The sequence below is a fragment of the Doryrhamphus excisus genome, chromosome 1 (genome assembly GCF_030265055.1).
Source record: "Doryrhamphus excisus isolate RoL2022-K1 chromosome 1, RoL_Dexc_1.0, whole genome shotgun sequence".
NCBI classification, from domain to species: Eukaryota; Metazoa; Chordata; class Actinopteri; order Syngnathiformes; family Syngnathidae; genus Doryrhamphus; species Doryrhamphus excisus.
In genome coordinates, this window is record NC_080466.1 from 8,932,533 (window position 1) to 8,955,659 (window position 23,127).

At 40.2% G+C, this 23,127-nt stretch overlaps 2 protein-coding genes across 6 annotated transcripts in view; both read left to right on the forward strand.

Annotated features, from left to right (window-relative positions):
• Positions 1-7,333, forward strand: part of pkn1a (protein kinase N1a) — a 32,143-nt gene extending 24,810 nt beyond the window's left edge. For 3 of the 4 annotated variants that reach the window (XM_058048107.1, XM_058048108.1, XM_058048038.1), the window contains 15 exons: positions 339-448; positions 535-678; positions 759-834; positions 1,697-1,832; positions 2,059-2,143; positions 3,656-3,735; positions 4,241-4,316; positions 4,404-4,495; positions 4,635-4,811; positions 5,253-5,315; positions 5,396-5,472; positions 5,553-5,695; positions 5,848-5,955; positions 6,046-6,126; positions 6,361-7,333. In XM_058048107.1, coding sequence (XP_057904090.1) covers positions 339-448; positions 535-678; positions 759-834; positions 1,697-1,832; positions 2,059-2,143; positions 3,656-3,735; positions 4,241-4,316; positions 4,404-4,495; positions 4,635-4,811; positions 5,253-5,315; positions 5,396-5,472; positions 5,553-5,695; positions 5,848-5,955; positions 6,046-6,126; positions 6,361-6,564 — 1,652 coding nt within the window. In that variant the 3' untranslated portion in view covers positions 6,565-7,333. The remainder of the gene's footprint in view (positions 1-338; positions 449-534; positions 679-758; positions 835-1,696; positions 1,833-2,058; positions 2,144-3,655; positions 3,736-4,240; positions 4,317-4,403; positions 4,496-4,634; positions 4,812-5,252; positions 5,316-5,395; positions 5,473-5,552; positions 5,696-5,847; positions 5,956-6,045; positions 6,127-6,360) is intronic. The other variant, XM_058048110.1, reaches the window with a different exon arrangement.
• A 584-nt stretch (positions 7,334-7,917) lies between these two features.
• Positions 7,918-21,718, forward strand: map2k7 (mitogen-activated protein kinase kinase 7). Of its 2 annotated transcripts, XM_058048783.1 has the most exons (12): positions 7,932-8,085; positions 9,925-9,972; positions 13,033-13,171; positions 13,265-13,331; positions 13,407-13,520; positions 13,742-13,861; positions 13,967-14,074; positions 14,157-14,336; positions 14,506-14,586; positions 15,255-15,397; positions 15,515-15,560; positions 15,648-21,718. In XM_058048783.1, exons 1-12 carry the CDS (start codon positions 7,962-7,964, stop codon positions 15,789-15,791), a joined length of 1,314 nt encoding a protein of 437 aa, XP_057904766.1. In that variant the 5' UTR covers positions 7,932-7,961; the 3' UTR covers positions 15,792-21,718. The 2 variants fall into 2 exon arrangements, with proteins under 2 accessions (XP_057904855.1, XP_057904766.1); XM_058048872.1 differs by lacking the exon at positions 9,925-9,972 and having other exon boundaries at positions 7,918-8,085.
• The last annotated feature ends 1,409 nt before the right edge of the window (positions 21,719-23,127 follow it).

Here is a 23,127-nt window from a genome sequence, read left to right on the forward strand (position 1 = left end):
CTCCAAGTGGGATATGTCCTAATTCTCAATTTTCCGGAATGACACAGTCCGGATATGTAGCATTTAAGATGATTTGTATGTTGTTTTTTTATGCAAATCGGCAACACGTTTCCATATAAATGCCTGTTGACATAAACAAGGCCTTTGATTGCTGGTACACAACACAACCCTCACTCACATGTACCTACTATGCAATAACTGCAAGCTCCGTGGCTTGGATTCAGACTTTTATTGTAGCTTTTCATAAATGTGATGTGATAAAACAAAAGTACAGTATGTTGTTTATGTCATTGTCTGCCTCAATGTCGCTCATCTCCTGTTTGTGCTCATACATGCAGCTGAGGTGAGCGCTGTGCTGAAGCTGGATAACACAGTGGTTGGCCAGACAGCTTGGAAGACTGTGGGTGAGCAAGCGTGGGACCAGACCTTCACTGTGGAGCTAGAAAGGGTTAGTTAGCACACTTGGAAAACAAACATAGGTAAACCTTTAAACCTCATTGACAGAGTATGTTTATTTTTTCCTGCATGTTCTAGTCAAGGGAGATGGAGATTGCAGTGTACTGGAAGGACTACCGCTCACTGTGTGCCCTCAAGTACTTGAAGCTGGAGGAGTTCCTGGACAACCAGAAGCACAGAGTTCAGTTGGAGCTGGAACCACAGGGCCTACTGCTTGCAGAAGTACAACATGATTGTTTATATTTAAAAGCACCGATTTCAGCTGTTGAGTATGGTGCCATAACATAAAGCTTGATTTCCAGGTGACCTTCTTTAACCCAGTGATCGAGAGAGTCCCTCGCCTCCAACGGCAGAAGAAGGTCTTCTCTAAACAGCAAGGTAAGTAAACAGGAACCAGACAAACGGTAGAGTAGCGGTTTTTCAAAGTGCAGTACAGTGAGCCTCCCCTTAGAGAATATAATTCGTTAATATAATTAATGAGCTAATGCTTCTCTATTCCCAAAGAAACCAGTTCATGACTGTCTAAATTTGTTTTTTAACATTATTAGAGCCCTCAACACATTAAATAAATCCCATATAGTCGCCTTTACATTTGTATTACTCAATAGAGTATCATATTTATTTATTTAACAACACTCATACACTCATAAACATACACTCATGTGACTTTACTCATCTGTATACATTCATTCGTATATATTCATTATTTGCACTATGACCCATTGATCATTGCACTAAAATTAATATATCTGCTCCTGTATATGCCCCTGTGCAATACTATGTGTATATTTTGGATATCTTGTATATATCTTGTTAAATTGTCTTTTTTTACTCTACTTTATATACTTTTTTTGTTTTTTAAACTTGACTACTGCACTGAAAGGAGAAGCTCTTCAATTTTGTTGTACATCTTGTATAATGACAATAAAGGCCATTCCAGATACAGTACTACATTCACCGTTAGAATGCTTCTTCTGCCTTGTATTTGTATTTTAATTCATTCATTCATTATTTTTTTTTAAAACACAATAGAGCGAGGGACTAATGTTGGAACTGGGATGTAGTGGGGGCTGACTGTATAAAACCCACTGATGTAGTTTAATAAGGTAGCAAGAGCCAGTACATTGGGTAAACATACGATACTTGTATACACGTATTAGGGGATCACAGTGTATCACGTGAGCAATGATTCTTCAGGGGAACATACGTTGTGTGTGTGTGTGTGTGCGCATGATTGCAGGCAAGGCATTCCTTCGAGCTCGCCAAATGAACGTTGATATCGGAACTTGGGTGAGGCTTCTTCGAAACGCTATTCCCACTGTCAACAACTCTGGAACCTACAGTCCAAACGCACACAGCCTGACGCTCAACACTGGGTGAGACACTGGCACAGGCACTGATACTCAAACACACAAAAAACACTTTTGTACGTGTACCCAACCACAATCCTTGAACATTTTTTCCTTTTTGTCCTGACAAAGAAAGCACCCTCTCTCCTTACCTGACTTTCTAATTGCCCTCTTGTGTTTTCCCTCTGTGTTCATTTGTGCGTCCTCTGCCACGCCGTGCTGCTGTGTTTGGTGTATTGCGTGGCGCTTTCAGGGACATCTCGATGGAGAAGTTAAGTCTGGATAGTGACTCACCGCTAAAAGGAGATTACAAGAAAGACATGGAAGCACACACTCCGGTGAGAGAGACAGGCAGGCGGCAGGGAAGCCGTGGGAATGGGGGCGGTGTTTTGGTCGGGTTCATATGATGTAATCATTTGGATCAACTCAGGTTAAAGTCAGTCTTGACCTTTAAAAAACTAAAATATTACACGGTTAAACAGCTAATAATCCACAATTCTCTCTGTGGTGAGTCAAGGCTACTCAAAAAATTTAACATGCCTTTCAAAAGCCTTTCAAAAGCTCCCCCCCCAAAAAACAAACAAACAAACAAACAAAAGCTTTCACAAAATGAAAGTATAATTAGATCCAACATAGCTGCTTTATTCAACAAACACATTCTTTATTGTTGGCTATACAGCAGGGGTCTCAAACTCAATTTACCTGGAGGCCACTGGAGCTAGGGTCTGGGCAAGGCTGGGCCGCATCAGGTTTTCCAAAAAAAAAAAGCCGCATTTATTTAAAACAGAAAAATATACAAACTTTTTCAGTGCTTTGGTTCCTATTTTCTACAATAAAAGCTCTGATAAAACATTCCACTGTTCTCAAATATCTTAATTTTCATTTTTCTGCACAAAATAAGATGAAAAATAAATAAACAAATCAAGAATAAAGAAAATCAATCAATCAGTAATAAATAAATATAATAATAATAAAACGGCAAATAATAAAAACTTAAGAAACACATATAGTTGGTGGGTAGACAAATTATTTTTTTGAGATTAAAATTAACAAAGCATTAGTAGAGCCCTGTAGACATGACAAAACACAACTATAGTCACATTTATACTTTTTTTATTTACAACATATTGCGCAACTGCAGGGTCTTGAGATACATGCTAATGCGCAAACTAGAAAGCTAGCGACCTAAACGGTAGCCTTCAAGTTATTTCCTTTAAACTTAAATAGCCAAAAACTTACCACTTCCACACGGATAGGGAGGATAACTATTAACAGTTATTTAACCTTTAACATGAACATTAATCAAAAGTAATATTTTTTTCTAGGTACATGATACCATACAGCATCCATATCAAACTTGCGCAGGCCGCACTAACATTATCAACTTTCGTATCAAGGCGGGGGCCTCAAACTAGTGTCCTGCGGGCCACATTTGGCCTGTTTGAGACTATACAGTATATCTGGTCAGACCATAAGTGAAAGACAGTGACTTATCATTTACCTTTAATTTTCCAATATTACTAGGATTTTTGTCACTCGGAATGGGCATAATAGCAAAATGGAGTGCACTACTTGGCTGCAACCAGTCAAGCATCCGTTTGTGCTTGTCAACACTGCTGTTGAGCTGCATCATCTCCCATCCCAAAAATATATAACAAAACAATCAATTAAAGGATAGAATACCAATTTCCTAGTACATGTTCTTCAACTGCTGAAATGGAATTTAAAAAAAAAAGTGCCACAACAGTCCATGTTTGTGCATCCCATATTGACATTGTGTGTTTCCTTGCCGTTCTATGTCCGTCTATGTCTTTTCCTTTGTCGCTCACTCCTCTCACGTTCGCTGCCAGGACCGACTGCCAGTCATCGAGCCCTTTACCCCCCCAGACCTCACCCCAGAGTGCCCTGTCCGAACCCCGTCTGTCAACAGGTACACACTTGTGGGCAGCAATGTCATTTGACACTTAGGCGCTTGGCGGCCACTTCAATGAGATACACCTACACAGGCTAATGAGAGCCAATGCAAGAACTGTACAAAAAAATTGTGGTTACAATATCGCTCACATATTTAAAATTATAAGCCACTAGTAGTGAAAAAAAACTGTTTTAGAAGAAAAAAACACTTTTGCAAATATGCGGAGCCCTTGGATGCTGAATCACAAATGTGCATGTATCCACTGTATAACATTTACATAAACATACTTTATATATAATACAGGATACCATATATGATACATTGTGGTCATCTACACCCATACATACATACATACATACATTAATTACTCACTTTGGAAGAGCATTCTTCATACAACTCTCATTTGACTATGCTGGTGTACTTAACAAAGAGGCCAGGGCGTGTACATGAAAGATAGCATGTTTGTTTTTGAATGAAACTAAATTTGCGCCACAACTATTTATCCATTTTGTGTCTCCAGTAAGCAAAGGAAAGGACCTCTGTCTCTCCAAGACTTCAGGCTGATTGCCGTGTTAGGCCGAGGCCATTTTGGAAAGGTACAATTGTTTTGTTATAGAAGTGAAATGTTCAGGACTTCAGCCTAAACTATTAAATCGGGAAATATTTTGTGCATCTGTCTGCAGGTTTTGTTATCCGAGTACAAGAAGACAGGCACCATGTTCGCCATTAAAGCTCTAAAGAAAGGAGATATTATTGCGCGCGACGAGGTCGAAAGGTGCGGTTTAAGCATTCATTAAGACTTGCACTGACGATATTACAAAATGAATACATTTCATTTATTATGTGGTGTGATATGCTGCCAAGTGGCAGTCAACAGTCTTCTCACAATGCCTCTCCCTTTTTCCCCCTACTAGTCTGATGTGTGAGAAGCGCATCTTTGAGATCGTCAACCTGTCTCACCATCCTTTCCTGGTCAACCTCTTTGCGTGCTTCCAGACGCCAGAGCACGTTTGTTTTGTCATGGAGTACACGGCGGGAGGAGACCTGATGATGCACATCCACACGGATGTCTTCACAGAGCCGCGAGCTGTGTATGTTTAAGACGTTTTGTGAATAATTCTATTTTTAGTAGGGTTTTTTTTAGAAGAATGCAAATTAATTTGGAGCTGCCAAGGGCATGCTATGCAACAGCTGGTGCTATAACTTTTGACCATAATGCCATGTCAGCCTATTGAAAGCCTGCAAAAGTCATTTCCAAAGGTCAATACAATCACATGGAGAATCATAAGTACAGAATAATAATAATATGTATTGCTAATTCTAAATAAATGTGCAATCAAATGATATACAAAAATATTTTTTTATATTATATACAATTTTTATTTACCTAAAATTCTGTTTACATTTGGATAAAATGTAAACAGAAATCAACATATACTGTATTACACAGTATATACATATATTAAGAAAACAGTGTGTGGCTTAGGATTACATTGACTTCAGGTTACTTTGTTTTTTTTGCTGAATTTCAGGTTTTATGCTGCTTGTGTGGTCCTTGGACTTCAGTTCCTCCATGATCATAAGATTGTGTACAGGTGAGTGGTCACTGGTCAGATCATTAGGTACACGAGCACAGACTTATTCATCTTTTTCCCCCACACATGTTGTGTTTCAGAGATCTGAAGCTCGACAACCTTCTGCTCGACACAGATGGTTACGTGAAGATCGCCGACTTTGGATTGTGTAAAGAAGGTGAATATTAATTACGTGCCAAAAGATGGGGTCCATGTTGGGTTGAGGTCACATAGTGGCATCCTCTCTCTGTCATGTAGGCATGGGTTATGGGGACCGCACCAGCACCTTCTGTGGAACACCAGAGTTTTTGGCCCCTGAGGTCCTAACAGATACGTCTTACACCAGGGCAGTCGACTGGTGGGGCCTCGGGGTCCTTATCTATGAGATGTTGGTTGGAGAGGTGAGAATTATACGCACACACACTGTTAAAGCATATGACAACACATTTTCAATTCATTTAATTTAAAAATCAAAAGAAATCAGTCAAATGTTAAGCTAAGAGAGCTGTATGGATCTTATGGATAACATGGTCTCCTCTGCCTGTGGCTGTAGTCACCTTTCCCAGGGGATGATGAAGAGGAGGTGTTTGACAGCATTGTAAATGATGAAGTACGCTACCCCCGTTTCCTCTCAACCGAAGCCATTGGTATCATGAGACGGGTGAGGATACACACACACGGTCGCTTACAGTCACTCATCGATGCTAATTAAACATATTGTATATTTGTGTGTGTGTGTGATGGTGAGCAGCTGCTAAGGAGAAACCCAGAGAGGCGATTGGGCTCTGGTGAGAAGGATGCAGAGGAGGTGAAGAAGCAGCCATTTTTCAGAGTAAGAAGCCTTACTACTTACATTGTCCAATCCAACTTTATTTGGAAGCACTTTAAAAACAACTACATTGGACCAAGGTACCTTCTCAGTTGCTGCCCCCTGTTTGTGGAACTAAGTATTAAAACTCCTCCTTCAAAACTGTCCCCACGTCCTCAGACATTTGTTTTCATATTAAACCTTTACTAAGTCTGTTCCTGTCACATGCCAACAAGAACAATACTTGTGTTTTTCCAGAATATGGACTGGGAGGCACTGCTGCAGAGGAAGGTTCCGCCTCCCTTTGTCCCCTCCATTGGCGGTAAGGAGGACGTCAGTAACTTCGACGAGGAGTTCACCACAGAGCAGCCCGCACTCACACCTCCACGAGAACCCCGTGTTCTCACACGCAAGGATCAGGACAGTTTCCTGGACTTTGACTACGTTTCGGACCTCTGCTAGTAGTGGACTTTTTCCTCTTCGTGGCTCCCCCAGGAATGTTCCATACCGAAAGGCCTCACAGAGGGTTTTTGTGGTTCCGTATGATTGTTTTATTACACTGTGAATGAATGTGGAAAACACTGAAATTAGTTTTTTGTGTTTGCATGCTTTTAAAAGATGCAGGCTGAAGGATAATCTGGTAAATTATTTTCAGGGGGGGGGGGGTGCACACAAGTCTTAGTTGATGTAGGTGAGAGGAGCTCTCCATCTCCAAACTCTCGACTGTTGGAGGCTGCTCACTGCCTCTTGTACCATTGCCTTATATTTGTACTCTTATCAGATACATGGACAAAAACAATGTTTTCATGTTGTAACTCTGCATAGAGAAGCAGGAAGAGTGAAAACACAAGACCTGCACACATACTTTTTTAAAGAAGGAAAGTGCAGAGTGAATTACGACTCTCTTTATGATGATGATGATGATGATGATACTGATGTGACATGAAGTTTGACTTGACCGCAGGGTAAACGACCACTGTCTTACTTCACTGCAATTCTTTCTTATTTATGCTGTATGAATTTTGACGATGTGACAGTTTTACAGCAGCACTTTGCAAACCAGACTTTGTTTTGCAATTGGATACAGTCGGGTATGATGATTGCAATACAAAAGTGTGTTAGTTCATACAAACACACACCACAAACATCAGCACAACAGCTCTGTGGTCTGCAAGTATTTTTATTTTTTGTTTAGTCATTAAAAAGAACACTGAAACTTGGATAGTCATCATCCATGTGCTGTTTTTAAGTCATTTCCTTTTGGTCTGCTTTATTTATTTCCCTCCGTTAGACAGTTGGCACTGATTCAGTAATTCTGCATATATACTTTTGCACATGGTGCATATTGTTCTGTGCTATTTTTTTATATTTTTTCCTTACAGAATTTAAGATCTGTTATAATAATTACTTTTGACAAAATACTCTTTCCAACTTTAGTGGACCATTTAGTTACCATGAGAGGTGTGGAAACACACCAGTTGAAATATTTATGTGGAGCTGTTTTTCTGTTAAACTACATACTTATCTGTATGCAATGGTCTTACTTTATATTTGTATATAACATAAGTGTTTGTCTAGCTGCATGCCAATCAACTTCACTTTGATATATATATTTTTTAATTCAGTCAAAAGGGATTTTGCATTCCCGTGCGTGTGTGCGTTTTCTCCGGGTACTCTGGTTCAACAATTATTTTAATAACGAATGAATTGGTTGATTATGATTATGATTAAAAACAAACATTTTTAATTTCCGCTTCTAATCGGAAACTTGAAATTTGCATCTCATGTCGCTGCACATGCGCCGGTCTGCCACTGGAGGGGGATCGCGAGTACTGCTACATGAAGCTCAATTTTTCAAGATGTCGTCGCTGGAGCAGAGGCTGTCGCGGATCGAGGAGAAACTAAAGCAGGAAAACGAGGAAGCTCGGCGGAGAATCGACCTCAACATCGACATGAGTCCACACCGATCACATCCGAGACCAAGTGAGTGTCCACCGGAGCGGTTGGGTGTGTCCGAAAGGAGCACAATAACCGGGGAAAGCTCAGAGACGGCGGAGGTGGGAGTGAAGGAGAGGGCTCCTTCTAGCCGCTACATGCTAACGAGCTAGCTACATAAACAAACACCGACGTACATATTGCGGTTTACCAGTTAGGGTTAAAACGCTTATTTTGCTTTAGGGTCGACTCTTTTAGCATGTGAAATGCTATTTTAAAAATAGAGCCGCTGTCATTGAGTGTTTGGCGGACAGTCACCTGACGAATCTGCTCGACTCCGGTGCTGTCAAACAAGCTAGGCTACTGTGCTAATAAGCTTGAGGGATGGCAGGCCCAACATAAATCTGAAAATGTTCTTTCTTGTCCCGTCGTACGGTGCTATATACACAATGATTCTGTAGTATCCCGCAGGTAAATAAGTGTTATTTTCTTACTGGAACACCTACCGCAGAATCAATTTTCACTGCCATTTTTGCCACTGGACGACAGTAATGTCTACTGCCTAATTACCTGCTTTGTATTGTTTTTAATTAGACTGGAAGAATTGCTCTACTTTCGTGGACCTGGTGTAGATAACTAGTCTAAGCTCGGAATCAATCAAACATCACGTCCATACACGATTTCCTTGTACACACAATTTGTAGTTTTACTTTTCACTACCAAGTCACGTTTGTCCTACTGTATATTTAATCTTATTCTGTTGATGTGTGAATGCTGAGTGAAGTAAGCTATAATGGACTCTGCTTTATCTAGTATTTGTATGCCTGTGTTTAGAGAGAGTAGTCAGTGTACAGCTTGTAATGCAGTATTGGAAAGCAGTCAACACAGCCATTTAAATATCTGGCTGTACAAGTGAGTCCACGTCACAGTCAACATGTGAGTTGTGAGTACTTGGCCAAAAACAGAATAGTCATTAAAATGCTTCAATAATATGGTAACTTAAGTAAGTACTAAATTCGCAACTCACTGTTATTGTTATTGGTTGATAATGAGGATGCAGTTGTCCCTTGCTACATCACAGTTTGATTATCACTCCCTTGTTGTATTGTGGATTTTCAAAAATGATATTATTGCATCTAACATCAGCAGCAATGGCATGCTGCAAGAGACCTGGCTTATGCAGTTCAACAATCCGACTGCGTTCCAAACCGATCTAAACCTGGTTGCCACTTGACTCCTGAGGACAAGTGGTATAGAAAGAAAACAACATTTCCCATGATGTTTAGAGGTCCCAGGAAGTAGTGAAATAATGCTGATGTCACATTTTAATAGAAGTCTTAATAGGTGATTATGTTTTGAGCTGACAAATATTTAGTAATTTTTATCAAATGTAGAATTACCAAAGCTTCTGCTTTGACATTAATACGGTGCCAGCTGTTCGACTCCAATGGGGAAAAAAAACAGCCACACAGCATGAGCGAGGAACACTGGGGTAGGTTGGATTGCAATTTGGTTCCAGCCCTGGCTCACGCACTGCCGCTACGTAGCGCGTGTATTATTATTGACGTTAGCAAAGCCATAGTTCAGTCTGATTGGCTTATGGCTGCTCTGCTTTCTCCTAAACAAGAAATCGAATCGCATTTTAATCTTGCGAGATGTCGCGACACCCCTACTACATTGTTCAATATTGGCTTCCATGAATACTGTATGTGTGTGTTTCATATTAGAAACCATTACAGCTGTGTTTTTTTGTTTGCTGTTTCTTATACAATAGTGTGTGTGTGTGTGTGTGTGTGTGAGAGAGACGGCGAGCAAGCTTGGCTGTTGTTGTAGTCTCAGTGCAGTAATGTACGTGTGTGTATGTTGTATTTTCTTTCCTCTGTCTAGTCATCGTGATCCAGCTCAGTCCTGCTCCAGCTCCTTCCCAGCGTGCAGGTATCATTCAGTCCATCGCTCTCTCTGCCACTGCACACGCCCACTTTCTCTTTGTCTCTCTCACCCTATTCCTGCCCTCCCAACACCTCTAAAACCACCACGCCATTTCCTATCCTGACCCCTCTTGTATTCCACATCACCCATCAACTTATCTTTGAAGCCCGGTCTCTATTTTTGAAAAACCTGGCCTGTCACAAGAATCAATAAATCAATGAACTGCACGATAAATTTAAAAAAAGTTTGGTAATTTTGCCGGCCTCTATGTATTTACATGTGCATGCGTGTTTGTTTTCATCCTCTCACTACCAAACAGGCTGGATGACACACTTCTATAGTTTGTTCTATAGTTTCATTTTATTTAAAAGTACTTGACATTCCAATTAAAATATTAAATACTCTTGAGAAATTAAAGTTTATTGCTTTTCATACAGTGTACTCGCTTTATTATGCCATATATTATCTTTAAATGAACAAAAAAAATTGTTAATATCAGTTATCAGCAATAATTTGTAGGACAATTATCGTCCAGCACAGTTTATTGTGACAGGCCTATGAGACATTTTCCTTTTGCCTTGCTCCCTATTTTGATCCTTATTACTTACTTTTTATTATTGTCCCTTCACAGTGGAACCTCCAAAGTTGAACACTATCTGTGTCGCAGAATGCTGGTCAGCCAAATTTCTAAATCATGTTTTCCATACAAAATAATGGTCTGTTTTAGGATCAAACTGTGTCTTCATGAAACCTTTTATTACAGTACAGTGGTGCACAATTTTTAAACTTGAGTGGCATTTTTGTACTGTACAAATGTACAAAAAATAAGTAAAACCCAGTTAACTTTGATGATGAAAGTGTCATGAAAGGTGAGTCATGTTGCGGTTGGGCCTTACACAAGCGATTTTTGTTAACATTCTGAATAGGGCTGCGGCTATTGAACATATAAGTGTTTGGATATTCTCCTGAAAAATCATTTGGATTAATCGAGTAATCAAATAAAACATGTTTTTGATTGGTTAATGAGCAACTTTAAATACACAAGAGAAAACATTTCACTTAATGAGCGAGCAATAGGTTTAATTTCTGAGATAATGTAACAAGCTGTACATACTAAATTTAAAAAGAAAAAAAAGATTTATACATACTGTCTAAAAGTGTCCACATTGGGATGTTTAGTGCACAAAGAGATTTTAAACTTGTGTTGAAATGTTTTTTTTTTCCCCGCACAGTGCATTTAATATGGCTAGTAGGCTACCAGAAAAACCATTCAGTGCCAGGCTCCTCCTCCTCCTGGGAAGTAAAACCACTAAAGTGGTCTTCTTCAGCGTCACAATTGGACAGCCTCACAATTCCTCTGTCACACACACTCTGTCAGTTTCTCTCTTTTATTGTCGCTCTCTGAATCACTTTACATTTTAGCCATTTAGCTTGAGCGATCCTTTTTCAGCTGCATAAGAAAGACTTCAAAACGTGAGCTTCAAATTCACTCATTCACATCACCACTTCCTGAAGATGCACTCTAAACATCATAAAAAATGCCGTTTTTAAGCCATAAATTAGCCCTATCACTGTACAACCAGCAGGGTTCTAAGTGTGAGGAAAAAGTCGTAGCTTATAGAGCAGAAATTACAGTACTCTCAACCAAACGAGTGAGACACACACTTTTTTTGTTCAACTATTATTTGCTAGAAAAGATGAAAAATGAAGAAGAACAAAGTCAGCTTCTTTCTGTGTGTCTCGCATTCATGTCAGACCATTTTACGACTGACGAATCATCTCCATGGAAAGATGAGGCCCGTCCTTGACCTGCTGGTTTTTGCCCAGCAGTTATGTGCACCTCCCCTCACATCACATCCTCTCTCCATTTTTCCAGCCCTTCTCCTCTCTCTTATCTGTGTGTCAGTGGCAGGACAGGGTTGGTGTATGTGTGTGCGTTGGTGTGTGTGTGTGTGTGGATTGTTAATGTGGATGTGTCCGACGATTAACCTCAGTGTTGCTGGAGGCAGAGGATCACAGTGCATGCAGCTTTTCTGCACGGCGCTTGTTTTTGGGTAGGGTTTTTGTTTGTTTTGACATAGTCTTCTAATCCGGCATCCCCATTGGTCCGTCTGCAGGATTGCTGTGAACACTCTGCCTCGTCTTACTTTCTCGTGTTTTCCTGTATGCACCAACAACTGAAAACTGACTGACACCTTACCTTCAGCTTCAGTCTGTGCTATGGCTGATAATCCTCCTCACCTGCAGGAGGCAGTGCAGCAGCACTTTACATGTTTGTTTGTGCATCTTCTTGTTGTCTGGCTACGTGTGTCTGTCGAGCCTGATGTCCGTCAATCTGGAGCCGGGCCATTCTGTGGAGATGCACTCTCTTCTAGGGAGTCTTTCTTACCTTCTCTGCAGACTAACTCTTACTCCCCTCACTAACGGTGTTTCCCCCTACAGGCTGATTCATCCAAGTGCAAATGGCAGACATGCTACAAAAAACAAAAGAGGACTTCAAATAGTGCCTTGCTCATCTTGTATAGCTGATAGGTCACCTATCATGTCATAATAGTGTGGTCACAGCCGGCTGGCTATGGCCTCCAGACCCATATTTCTTCTGTACATGTCCACAAGTCATCAACATTATATTCTACTCCATACCAGAGCTTTTTCAACTGTAGCGCAGAGTCTTTCCCCATGCACAGCACCCACTTCACCCACTCTGCTCCACATAGTAATCCTGAAAGATTATAGCTTCATGTGTTCTATGAAAATAACAGATAGAAAATTAGGTTTTCCAATGCTGCACCAATGTTGCCCAACAAACACTGGCTGGCAAACAAGACTACATCATCCACTAGTGTCAATGTCAGCAGCAATAGCACCCCTAGCCTGCTGTTCCTCATCCTGAAAATATATCTACAGAAATAAGATGACCACTTTTCCTTTTTCAAATAAGGAAGAAACCATAGTGGTCAGCCCATTATTACATTGCTATGTTATTTAGGAGGCATGCAGACCTCTGCTATTAAGCACACTGTTGTCCTGCCTATAACCTCTAATCGATCAATTCTCTCAACCCAGCCCTTCAGCTGCCCCTGGCCAACGACGCAGGAAGCAGGTCATCGTCCTCAGAGAGCTCACCTCAGCACCACCCCTTTCGTCGCAGACACATGCTCACCCTCCCCACACCGCAGTATGGCTTACAGAAGAGTCTAGAGAAGTACGTACACTCTCATTCTCTGACCTAAACTGCTGGTATCCATTATATGAATTCTGCTCTAAAGATTCTATATTTTTGTGCATGTCCCTGCAGTGCAGAGATTGATCAGAAATTGCAAGAGATCATGAAACAGACAGGTTATCTTAAAATTGATGGACAGGTGAGTTATAACCTACTGTTTATACAATGCACATGGTTTTACAATCCAATGACGGCACAATGTGTCATTTTGCAGAGGTATCCAGCTGAGGTGACTGATCTGATCAGTGAAGGCGAGATTGGCAGCGGCACCTGTGGACAGGTCTTCAAAGTGCGATTCAAGAAGACTGGGCATGTCATCGCCGTTAAAGTAAGTTTCACAAAGAGAGGACCACCTTTATGGTGTTAATACTGTGTGTGTCCCTCGTTTATTGCTGTTATTTGGTACTAGACCTGACCACAGTCAGACCGGAGTCAATAATAATAAATGTAATATATGACTGTATTATCTATTCTGTGGTATATTGTGTCGGTGTTGTTTTGTGACATCCCAATGGCCCAACATTCTCAATCATGTGTTTGTGTCTTTAGCAAATGCGCCGAACAGGAAACAAGGATGAGAACAAGAGGATCCTGATGGACTTAGATGTGGTGCTGAAGAGTCATGACTGTCCTTATATCATCCAGTGCTATGGTGCCATAGTTACCAATGTGGGTGTCTTTACGACCCAACAATAAAATAATGGTCATCGGATAATTGCATCATTGATCATATAGTAAATTGCATTTAATTTTTTTTTTTTTGCATGTTTACAGACAGATGTATTTATTGCCATGGAACTGATGGGAACATGTGCTGAGAAGCTGAAGAAAAGAATTCAGGGCCCAATCCCAGAGGAGATTTTAGGAAAGATGACTGTTGCAGTACGTGAACGATACACACTCAAAGGAAAGTATAATGCTGCCCAAACTGTGGCTTAAATATTTCTGTGTATTTCTGCTCCAGATAGTAAAAGCCTTGCTGTATCTTAAAGAGAAACACGGTGTTATCCATCGCGATGTGAAACCCTCCAACATTCTCCTGGATGCGAAAGGTCAGATCAAACTGTGTGACTTTGGCATTAGCGGACGCCTCGTTGACTCCAAGGCAAAGACACGCAGTGCTGGCTGTGCTGCTTACATGGCGGTGAGTCACATGCCACCCATAACTACACATTGCATACTACAAAGGTATGAAGCTTAGCAAATTGCCATAACCTGTTCAAACCTAGCTCAACCAATATATGAACATAAATTTACCGATTCTATCAGAATATTTAATGCACAGTTTTATGTATATGCTTGTATCCCTGCAGCCAGAGAGAATAGACCCTCCAGATCCCACCAAACCCGACTATGACATTCGAGCAGACGTGTGGAGCCTTGGCATCTCTCTGGTGAGTTATTGTTTACATACATTCTTCATTGTGTACATTTTTCCCATGATAATTATACAGGGAAATGTGATGGACACATACATTCATGCAGACTGACTTGGTGTAAGAATGCAAAAATGACATCTTAGAAGCGCTTTTTTCATCTGCTACTTTTATTCTGTCTGACCCGCAAGATAAGCTTTCACCACTGCTTGATCACCTTGTTTTGTCAGGGCATTCAATCAATTACCTCTGGACTGTTCAGTTTGTCTTAGAACAGTGGTTTTCAAAGTGGGTGTGTGCCCTATGGGGGGGCCCGGCGATATGACGTGGGTGGTGCAGGGCTACCATGAGCATGTTTCGCTATTAATCCTTTAGGCGCCAGAGTTAAAGGGTAGAAACGTGCTATACAAGTGACTATTATAGTTGGTTTCAAAAAAATATTTTTGCATAGTATCATTTTATCAGTAATTATTTTCACATTAATATGTGGGACGATAAACCTTTCAAAACACACCTGCTGTTGGTCTCGTTCTCGCTGACCCAATCTTGTGCATCATCTTGTCTCATGACTTGGGTATCTCATGACACCTATAAATATTACTGATGTACTTGTTTGTGAAATGAATGCAGACTCAATAAATACATTAAATATTAACACATACTAAATGTCATTTGGTGTCCGCTAGGTGGAGCTGGCTACAGGACAGTTTCCCTACAAGAATTGTAAGACAGACTTTGAGGTTCTGACCAAAGTACTGCAGGAAGACCCTCCTCTGCTGCCTCTCAGCATGGGCTTCTCCCTCGACTTCCAGTCATTTGTCAAAGATTGGTGAGTTCATTCAGCCATACTTTCACTCTCTTCTGCTTTACTGTCATAACACTTGATATGGAGTGTACCAAAGCAAAGACTACAGATACAACCCCATGATGATTTGTCTTTGCACAGCCTCACTAAGGATCACAGAAAAAGGCCAAAATACCACCAGCTTCTGGTAAGACAACAATGACCAACATTCTGGACTCGATGACCTCTGTAGGTGTGATTAAACCACCTTCCTCATTATCTTTCCCTCTTCTAGGAGCACAGCTTCATCCGGCGTTACGAGGTGCTGGACGTTGACGTGGCCGGTTGGTTCCAAACGGTAATGGATCGCACCGAGTCGCCTCGCACCAGCCAGTGTTACAGTCATCAGCACCAGCTCCACTCACTCTTGAGCAGGTAGCCCAGAGAGCCCTCATCCTGTATTGCTTAGCTGTCCTCTTAATCTAGTCTAGCCTTGGCCTAAGCAGCTAAGCTAAGCCTTAGACTCCCGGCCCCGGCTGTTCACCTGTCCACCGGAAAAGCCCTCAACCAGCGAGACGAAGACTCAATGGATTATAGGATGCAGTGATTGACACAGGGAGGAACTGATGGACGGACGGATGGACAGAGGGAGGATTATAGTTTGTTTTTGGTGTGTTGAACCTGGACAGGCAGACATGGGAGTGAGTTTTGAGCAGTATTTAGCTTCATTTGCTTACATCTACCATTATGTCACATCACACTTGTGTAAACACAGAATGTCTCCTAGTCACCACTCATCTAATACTCTCACATGTATATGTGTGTATGTACAGATATCAACCCAAGGTCAGTAGTAATATAACGTATACACACTACTGTATATCCGAATGCTGTATATCCGACTGATGTTTCAACACACACTTTGATCATTTTTAACAACAATTTATCATTATTTGAATGGGCAAGCTTAGAAAGGTTATCAGCTGCATAATTGGGAGGAAAAACTGAAAAAAATTAGTGTTGCATTTTAACATTGTAGAAAGTGGCAGGTTTTTTTGTTGAAGAACTGGGAGAGTAAAGGAGATGCTTGGAAGAGCAACATCTTGAATAAGGATGTGTGCTGGATTGCCAGGATTTCTCTGGAAATGTGAGAATTGAAAGGGAAGGAGTGGCAATGTATTGATAGATTGTGTTATTGTGTGGGAAAATGAGCAGGGTTGCGTTTTCTGTGAGGGGGACGCAGAACAGACAGCATACAAAGAATAGAAAATGGGGTTGATCTTATTAACTGTGGAGCATGTCTTTTGACTTCACACATGGTTTGTCTACCTCGTCCTCTCAGTCTGCCTCTGCTGTTTAGCGCTCCATCAGTATTTCCTGACCAAAGGTGGTCCATGTTGGTGGACGCCAAGACACCCCAGACGAATGACACTCACATACTTCATGAATAATCACGTTTGAATGAAGCAGAGGTTTCACACGACCATCCTTAACCCACACTCAAACTGGTCCCCTCCAAATGTGTGTCCAAATAATTCAACTATCCTTTTATATGGTAGGTGTAGTTAATCTAGTGGTTCTCTATTATTTTCTGTCATGCCCGCTTTAGGGGACAGAGATTTATTTCACAACACCCTGATATTTATTTATGTGATGTTGCTCTGATATTTATTTATCTGGACAAACCACTGTAGAGTTGCTGGCACCAGCTTTGTTCAAACATGAATACAAACACCAACAATATGGATGCCAACCTTGAAGAAATTGAATGAGTATAGCAGTCTTTGAGAGGCACTGGTTTAGCCACATGAAGATTTTGGAATTAGCGTGTTTGCTGCTGTGGCCATTGACTGACTTTACACCAAACCATACCACTGAGAAATGCTACAGAGTTGTACTGGTAGAGGAAACAGTTAAGTGTCAAATGAGAAAAGATAACGGAATGTTGTTTTGATGGAAGATGAGTGGAAATGGAGAGAGCGGTTGAGGTGTTGAGAAAGTTATGTCGTAGTTGGAAGTAAGTACGTGATAAACGAGAGGAAACAGAAAAGAAAGCATCCGCCTGCTGACCTCCGACCCGAGCTAGTCAGTGTTCATGGTGTTACAACAACCTGCCAATTATCAATTATAGCTTTTAGCAGTGCTGGTTAGTTAGCATTATTATGATTTTTTGTCTGTTCAGTTATTTATTTACTGCTGCTACTTTTATTTTGTTTATGCTTTAGACGCTGCTGTCACTTCTTTTCACCAAAAGGCCAAATACTTATATTTTCTTGCCAAATAATTGAACTCCAATACAAAGTCTACACATTGTTTTACCAAATACAGAGGAGTACATTTGAGGGAAGCAAACAGTATGCGGATCAAAAAAAGATCTGCTGTGGCGACTCCGTAATCAGGAAAAAGCCGAAAGAAACAAACAAGCAGTAAGTGAAAGATGGACACATGTGGAAGGTTGTCTTTATTCATATGAAGTACTAACTCATGACACATTGTAACCACTTATCACCGCACATCATCAAACTGTGTAATGCAGGGGTTAGAGTGCATGTCTGTCTGTCCAGATGCTTTGGTTCAAGTCCATCCTCAACTCTGTCCATCCATGTCACCTGCAGGCTTGACAACTGCACACCAAAGGTGTCCACAGCCCAAGAAATACATTGTTATGATGCTTGTTATTGATATTATCATTGATTGTTCTCAGCTATGGTATACATACATGAAATCTCTCTATAGCTAGTGTGTCTGAGGAGCTCTAGGGGGCGCTGTGGTGTAGCAGCGCCCCCCTTGTGTGTTTTTATATACTGTACAGAGGGAGACTGGTGCACCGTAACACACAACAGGGCCGCGCATTCCAAAGTAGCCCAATGACTGAAAGTTTTGTATCAGGAAGTTGACAGCAGTCTGGCTAACTACAGTCATCCCTTATTTAACGTTAACTGGTTTCAGACCCAACTGCGAAAAATGAAGTTGGAGCATAGAAAACCTGTTTAGGACCTTCTAAAAACGCTTTTAACAAAATTAGAGCCCTGTAAACATACAATAACACCCCTATGTTCACCTTTATACTTGTGTTATCTGACATAGTAGACATGATAAGCAATAAGACATTAACTCACAGTTAGCATTTGGAAAGGTAATGTGAGTCTATCTCACATGGCATTAATAAAATAAAAAAGATCATCAGCCATCATCCATCCTCACTTTGTCACTTGATTGACATATTCATGCCAGTCTGACTTGGACCTGCCATACATAGACGTACACGCCGACAATAACACTAGCTTTGTTTACATCACCTTGCACACTGCTTGTGTGCAGGCTACGGCATCTCTGAAGTGACACAAGAGACGGCTGCTGCTTTAAACATAGCAATACTGTATAACAATTATTGAGGAAGGACAGAATAAGCAGGCAAAAGTATACCACTTCCACATGGAATAATAGGCCATAGTCAACCACAAAACAGCGATCTTTTATTGTTTTGTGTGAGTGATATTAGTCATATAGCGAGGGATGGCTGTAATTGCTTTTCACTGTTTATCATCAGCTTGTACCATCAGCCTGAATTGTTAGTCACATTGTAATTGTCAGTTTAAAAAACAAACAATGGCACTCATTAGAGCGCAGAATTGCACCAATGCCAAACTAGCCCAATTATACCACCAAATTACTGTATACACATAAGTGGATTTTTTTTTATGCCCCCATGTTGCACAGAATTGACAGATCTCGAGCCTCTTTCGCACTGCAATATTGATGCAGCCCTTATCCACCTTTGTTTTTTATACATAAACCAGCAAAGTAGGGACATTGCAATTAGATAATAGATTTGTGATGATGTCAGCTCCAGCATCTGCTTTGATTTATAATATGCTGCATTGACCCAAATATAAGGCAACCCTGAACACAGGACAAGACCAATTTTGACCTACATCAGAGACTCGCACGGCTTTCAGCATGGCAGTATTAATCTGGGTTCTACCACAGCAAATATCAAAATGCAACCATTTTTTCAGAGAAAAGATTTGTGCATGTATGAACGATTTGTCACTGTTGTCAAGACGTACAACCACAGCAGCTCTGTTAGATAAGAGTATGAAAAAAAAAATTCTTGTTTTTCGTTAATTTGTTCCAAAAAGGTTTGATGAAATCTGAAATATACACAGGAAATCATAAAATACATTATTTCTAGAGTAATTACAGTTTTACAGAATAGTTATAAATGGTGAAGGTACGTGCAATATTGTAGGAGGGAAAGGGGGCGCGATTTTGGTTAAAGTTTTCAATGAAAACTGAGGTTTGACTATCAAATAAAAAGAATCCAGAAAACAGAAGAATCCATATTAAAATCTGCACAATTGTACAAAGACGATGTCAACACAGGTTGAAAAATTCTTATGTTTCTGTTGGTAAAGTCACCATTAAATGTGCAAGATATGGCTAATTGTGGTTTTGGTTATATCCATATAGTCCAACTTCTACGGGTCTACCCGACAACCGAGGCAAGCCCCTAGTGGTTCTGCGTTAGTCGCTTCTGGCAAAATAGCTACTTCAGAAAGGGAACAGAAGATACGACTTTTTCCCCTTTTTGTTGCTATTGAAAAAATTGCTATTGCTAACTTGGATATGAAACATGCCAGCTCTTTCAGGTGGCGTGAAAGAGACCAGTGGTATAAGTTGGACTTGGTTAGCTTGGCCCTTTTGTCTGCTTTTCCTCTGTGGTGCATTGATGGGACTTAAAGCCACGGTTAAAAAAAACAAACAAAACAATAACTAATTTTGGTGCTCATCATCATGACACTATTGTGTGTCTCCGATGTACCCTCAAGTTGTCCCAGTCTCCCACTGTTATAATGTTCTTTGTTTATAAGCTGATGTACACAAACACATGCACACTGGCTCTCCCATGCTACTTGTGTGAGGATGTAGTGATGTTCCCACACCAAATATTTAAAGTGGTCCCACCCTGGCTTGATGTGTGTATATTAGCTGTGAAGCTAGCTGCTAGCGCGTACCTGAGCTGTGCCTTGGCGCCCAGCTGCTCTGTATGTATGTATGTATGTGTGTACGTGTGTGTGTGTGTGTGTGTGTAAATCCCATCTGTAAGTAAACCAAATATCATTGTCACTATGCAGTCATGCAAAAACCATGTCAGCTTGCTATGAGCGGTACATAAGAGATTTACTTACATGATTTGGACTTAGCCACCCCTTGTCCCAGTTTGAGCAACAGCGTCACCTTCTGCAAGTTTTGAATGAGCTAACAAATATTTAAGGATTGTATCGTTTTTTATGGGGAGGGGGTTGCTTGGATAAATGCTGTAAAGTCTATCATCAAGTGCATGTCATTGTCACAGCTGTAACTGCCATTGTTTTTTTTTGGTTCTTCCATGTTGTTTAGGGTGATGATGCACATCATTATTATTATTATTATTATTATTATTTATGTGTTGCCGTTTTTTTTTGTGTATTTTGTTCAGCTCTCATAAAGCTCACTTTGTTCACTCAGAGCATCACAAGTGGCTGACAAAAAGTGTTTGTTAGAAAGCTTTCTCCTCATGGGCCCCTTTCTTTTATTTAGCTGTGTGTCTACCAAAAGTCTGTATTGATGGTGATTTTTTTTATTATAATTAGCTTTTATTTGTGTGTGTGTTTTTTTTATGATTATTTGATGAGTTCTGTTTTATTTGAGTTCTTATGAATACTTTTCAGGGCGAAGATGACACCAAATTGAACAAATAATAAGTAGGAAATGAGTCTGTTATTGAAAAGATTTTATTTTTTTAGCCTGGTGGATGTTTTTTTTCTGGCTGTAATTTGTGTCCTGTTGATTCTTGCCACCACTTACAGATAACCTCTGAACTTTAGTTGGACTTGTATTGTTATTATGACGATGTATTGTGTGTTGATCAGATGATCACTTTATGACTTGTTACCCCAATATGGGCTATAAATTGTGTGCTGTTGCTTTATACCTCCCCGCCCCCGTTCTCCCTCCACTACTCACATACGCGCATCCATGTCCTGCTTTTTGTTTTGAATATTTTTTATAATTATTTTTGTATTCATCCTGTTTCTTTGATGCTGTAGTAGTGAGCCCATGGCTCACATACAAGAGCTTTGTTTTGTTGTTTTTTTCTTCCTAAAGCTGTCATGACTGATATTGCACTTGTGATGGGTTTTTTTGTTATATTATTATTATTTTTGTTTTGTGTCAGATTGATGTGCCCAGAGGAGAATAGTGGGTGTGAACATTGTGCAAAACAGCAATTCTTTTTTTGTTGTTTTGCATGTATCTGTGACAAAAGCACGAACATCATTCAACAGTGTATTTTCTTCACTGATTATATATTTATTGATTTGTGTCGTTTTTATTCACATTGCTTTTATTTGGGCCTTTTTTTACAGATGAAAAACATGATTTCAGAGGTGAGTAGTAAAGTGTATCTTTATCATTATTACTATTATGATTGTTTTTATTAATATGATAAAGTACCTAAATGTACAGAAATCCAAACACTCAGCCAAGACTTAACATAGTTGATAATGCTTTACTGGGTAAAACACCTTCCATTTATTTATTTGATCTACTGTGTGTCTCCCCCCCCCCCAACAAAGAAAGGTTAATTGACACATTGGTGGTTATCTTACTCCGGACCTGCCCACTGACATTGGCTTTATTTATTTTCCTGTGAATCACTCTGTGACAAATTGACAGTTTCTTTTCCAGCTTTCTTTTTGTCCCCTCCTCCCTGACTTTATTTCGCTCTCTCCCAACTTGGCCTCACTTCAGAAAACAATAATTGCCATTATTTTGTGAATACCTCAGGATTCTTTTGATGAACAAATACAACAATAAAACACCAAAAAATAAATTTAAAAAACCCATAAAATGCTGGTGAGTCCTTGTCTTTTTTTTCCCCTTTTCTATGTAAATATGGTCCCTGGTCCGTTTTGAGTGGATGGTGAAATGCAGTATAAGTAGTATTTAGTAGTAGCTTTTTTTTTACTAATACATAAAAGTAGTGTTGATTTGTTTTAGTAGAATTATAACAAAAACAAGATATAAAATATACAGCTACGGCTAAAAACATGTCACTTATTTAGGAAAGTCACACCCATTTGATAGCAGTTGTCAGGTCGTCTGCATTGTTGGGTCTGGTGTCATCTTCCTGTTGACAATATCCCATAGATTCTCTATGGAGTTTGCTTGCCAATCAAAGACAGTAACACCATGGTCACTGAACCAGCTTTATGAAAGTCATGCAAAGTTTACTCTTATTTGAAAAGAGGACTTTGGAACGCTGAGCATCGGTCGGGGTTCCCGTACTGGTACACGAGTAATAAGAGTATTTGTAAAACCACGTTTCCTCCTCTCAGTTTATAAAAAAAATGGCGTCCACGCTAACCGCAAAAATGCTAATAACACTGACGAGGACAATGACATTCAGAAATTGTAGCACCATTCCGCCGGGAGGACGACTTCCAGTTGGCAGTGCGTCCACAGCTCGGAGGGCATCCATGATATTGCTGATGAAAACACAAGTCGCGTGTGTGACGTCACAGCATACTTTGTCGCAGGCAGTGACGTCTGAAAAGTCCTGATATTTGAGTCCATACCCAAACACACAACCGGGTTTTTTCTCCGAATCTACATGTAGCTACTTCTGGTTTGTTTTTTGCTCTACGGCGGACACAGGGAGCGTGTTATTTTATTTGACTATTAGTCGTAATTTTTAATTACTATTTTTAGACAAAATTAATTGTACTTTT

Excerpts from the sequence above, each read along its gene's own strand:
- map2k7 (XM_058048783.1), top strand. The coding sequence starts at position 7,962 with ATGTCGTCGCTGGAGCAGAGGCTGTCGCGGATCGAGGAGAAACTAAAG. Across the intron at positions 13,332-13,406 it reads ATCTTAAAATTGATGGACAG|AGGTATCCAGCTGAGGTGAC; the intron begins GTGAGTTATAAC and ends GTCATTTTGCAG. Across the intron at positions 14,587-15,254 it reads GGAGCCTTGGCATCTCTCTG|GTGGAGCTGGCTACAGGACA; the intron begins GTGAGTTATTGT and ends GGTGTCCGCTAG.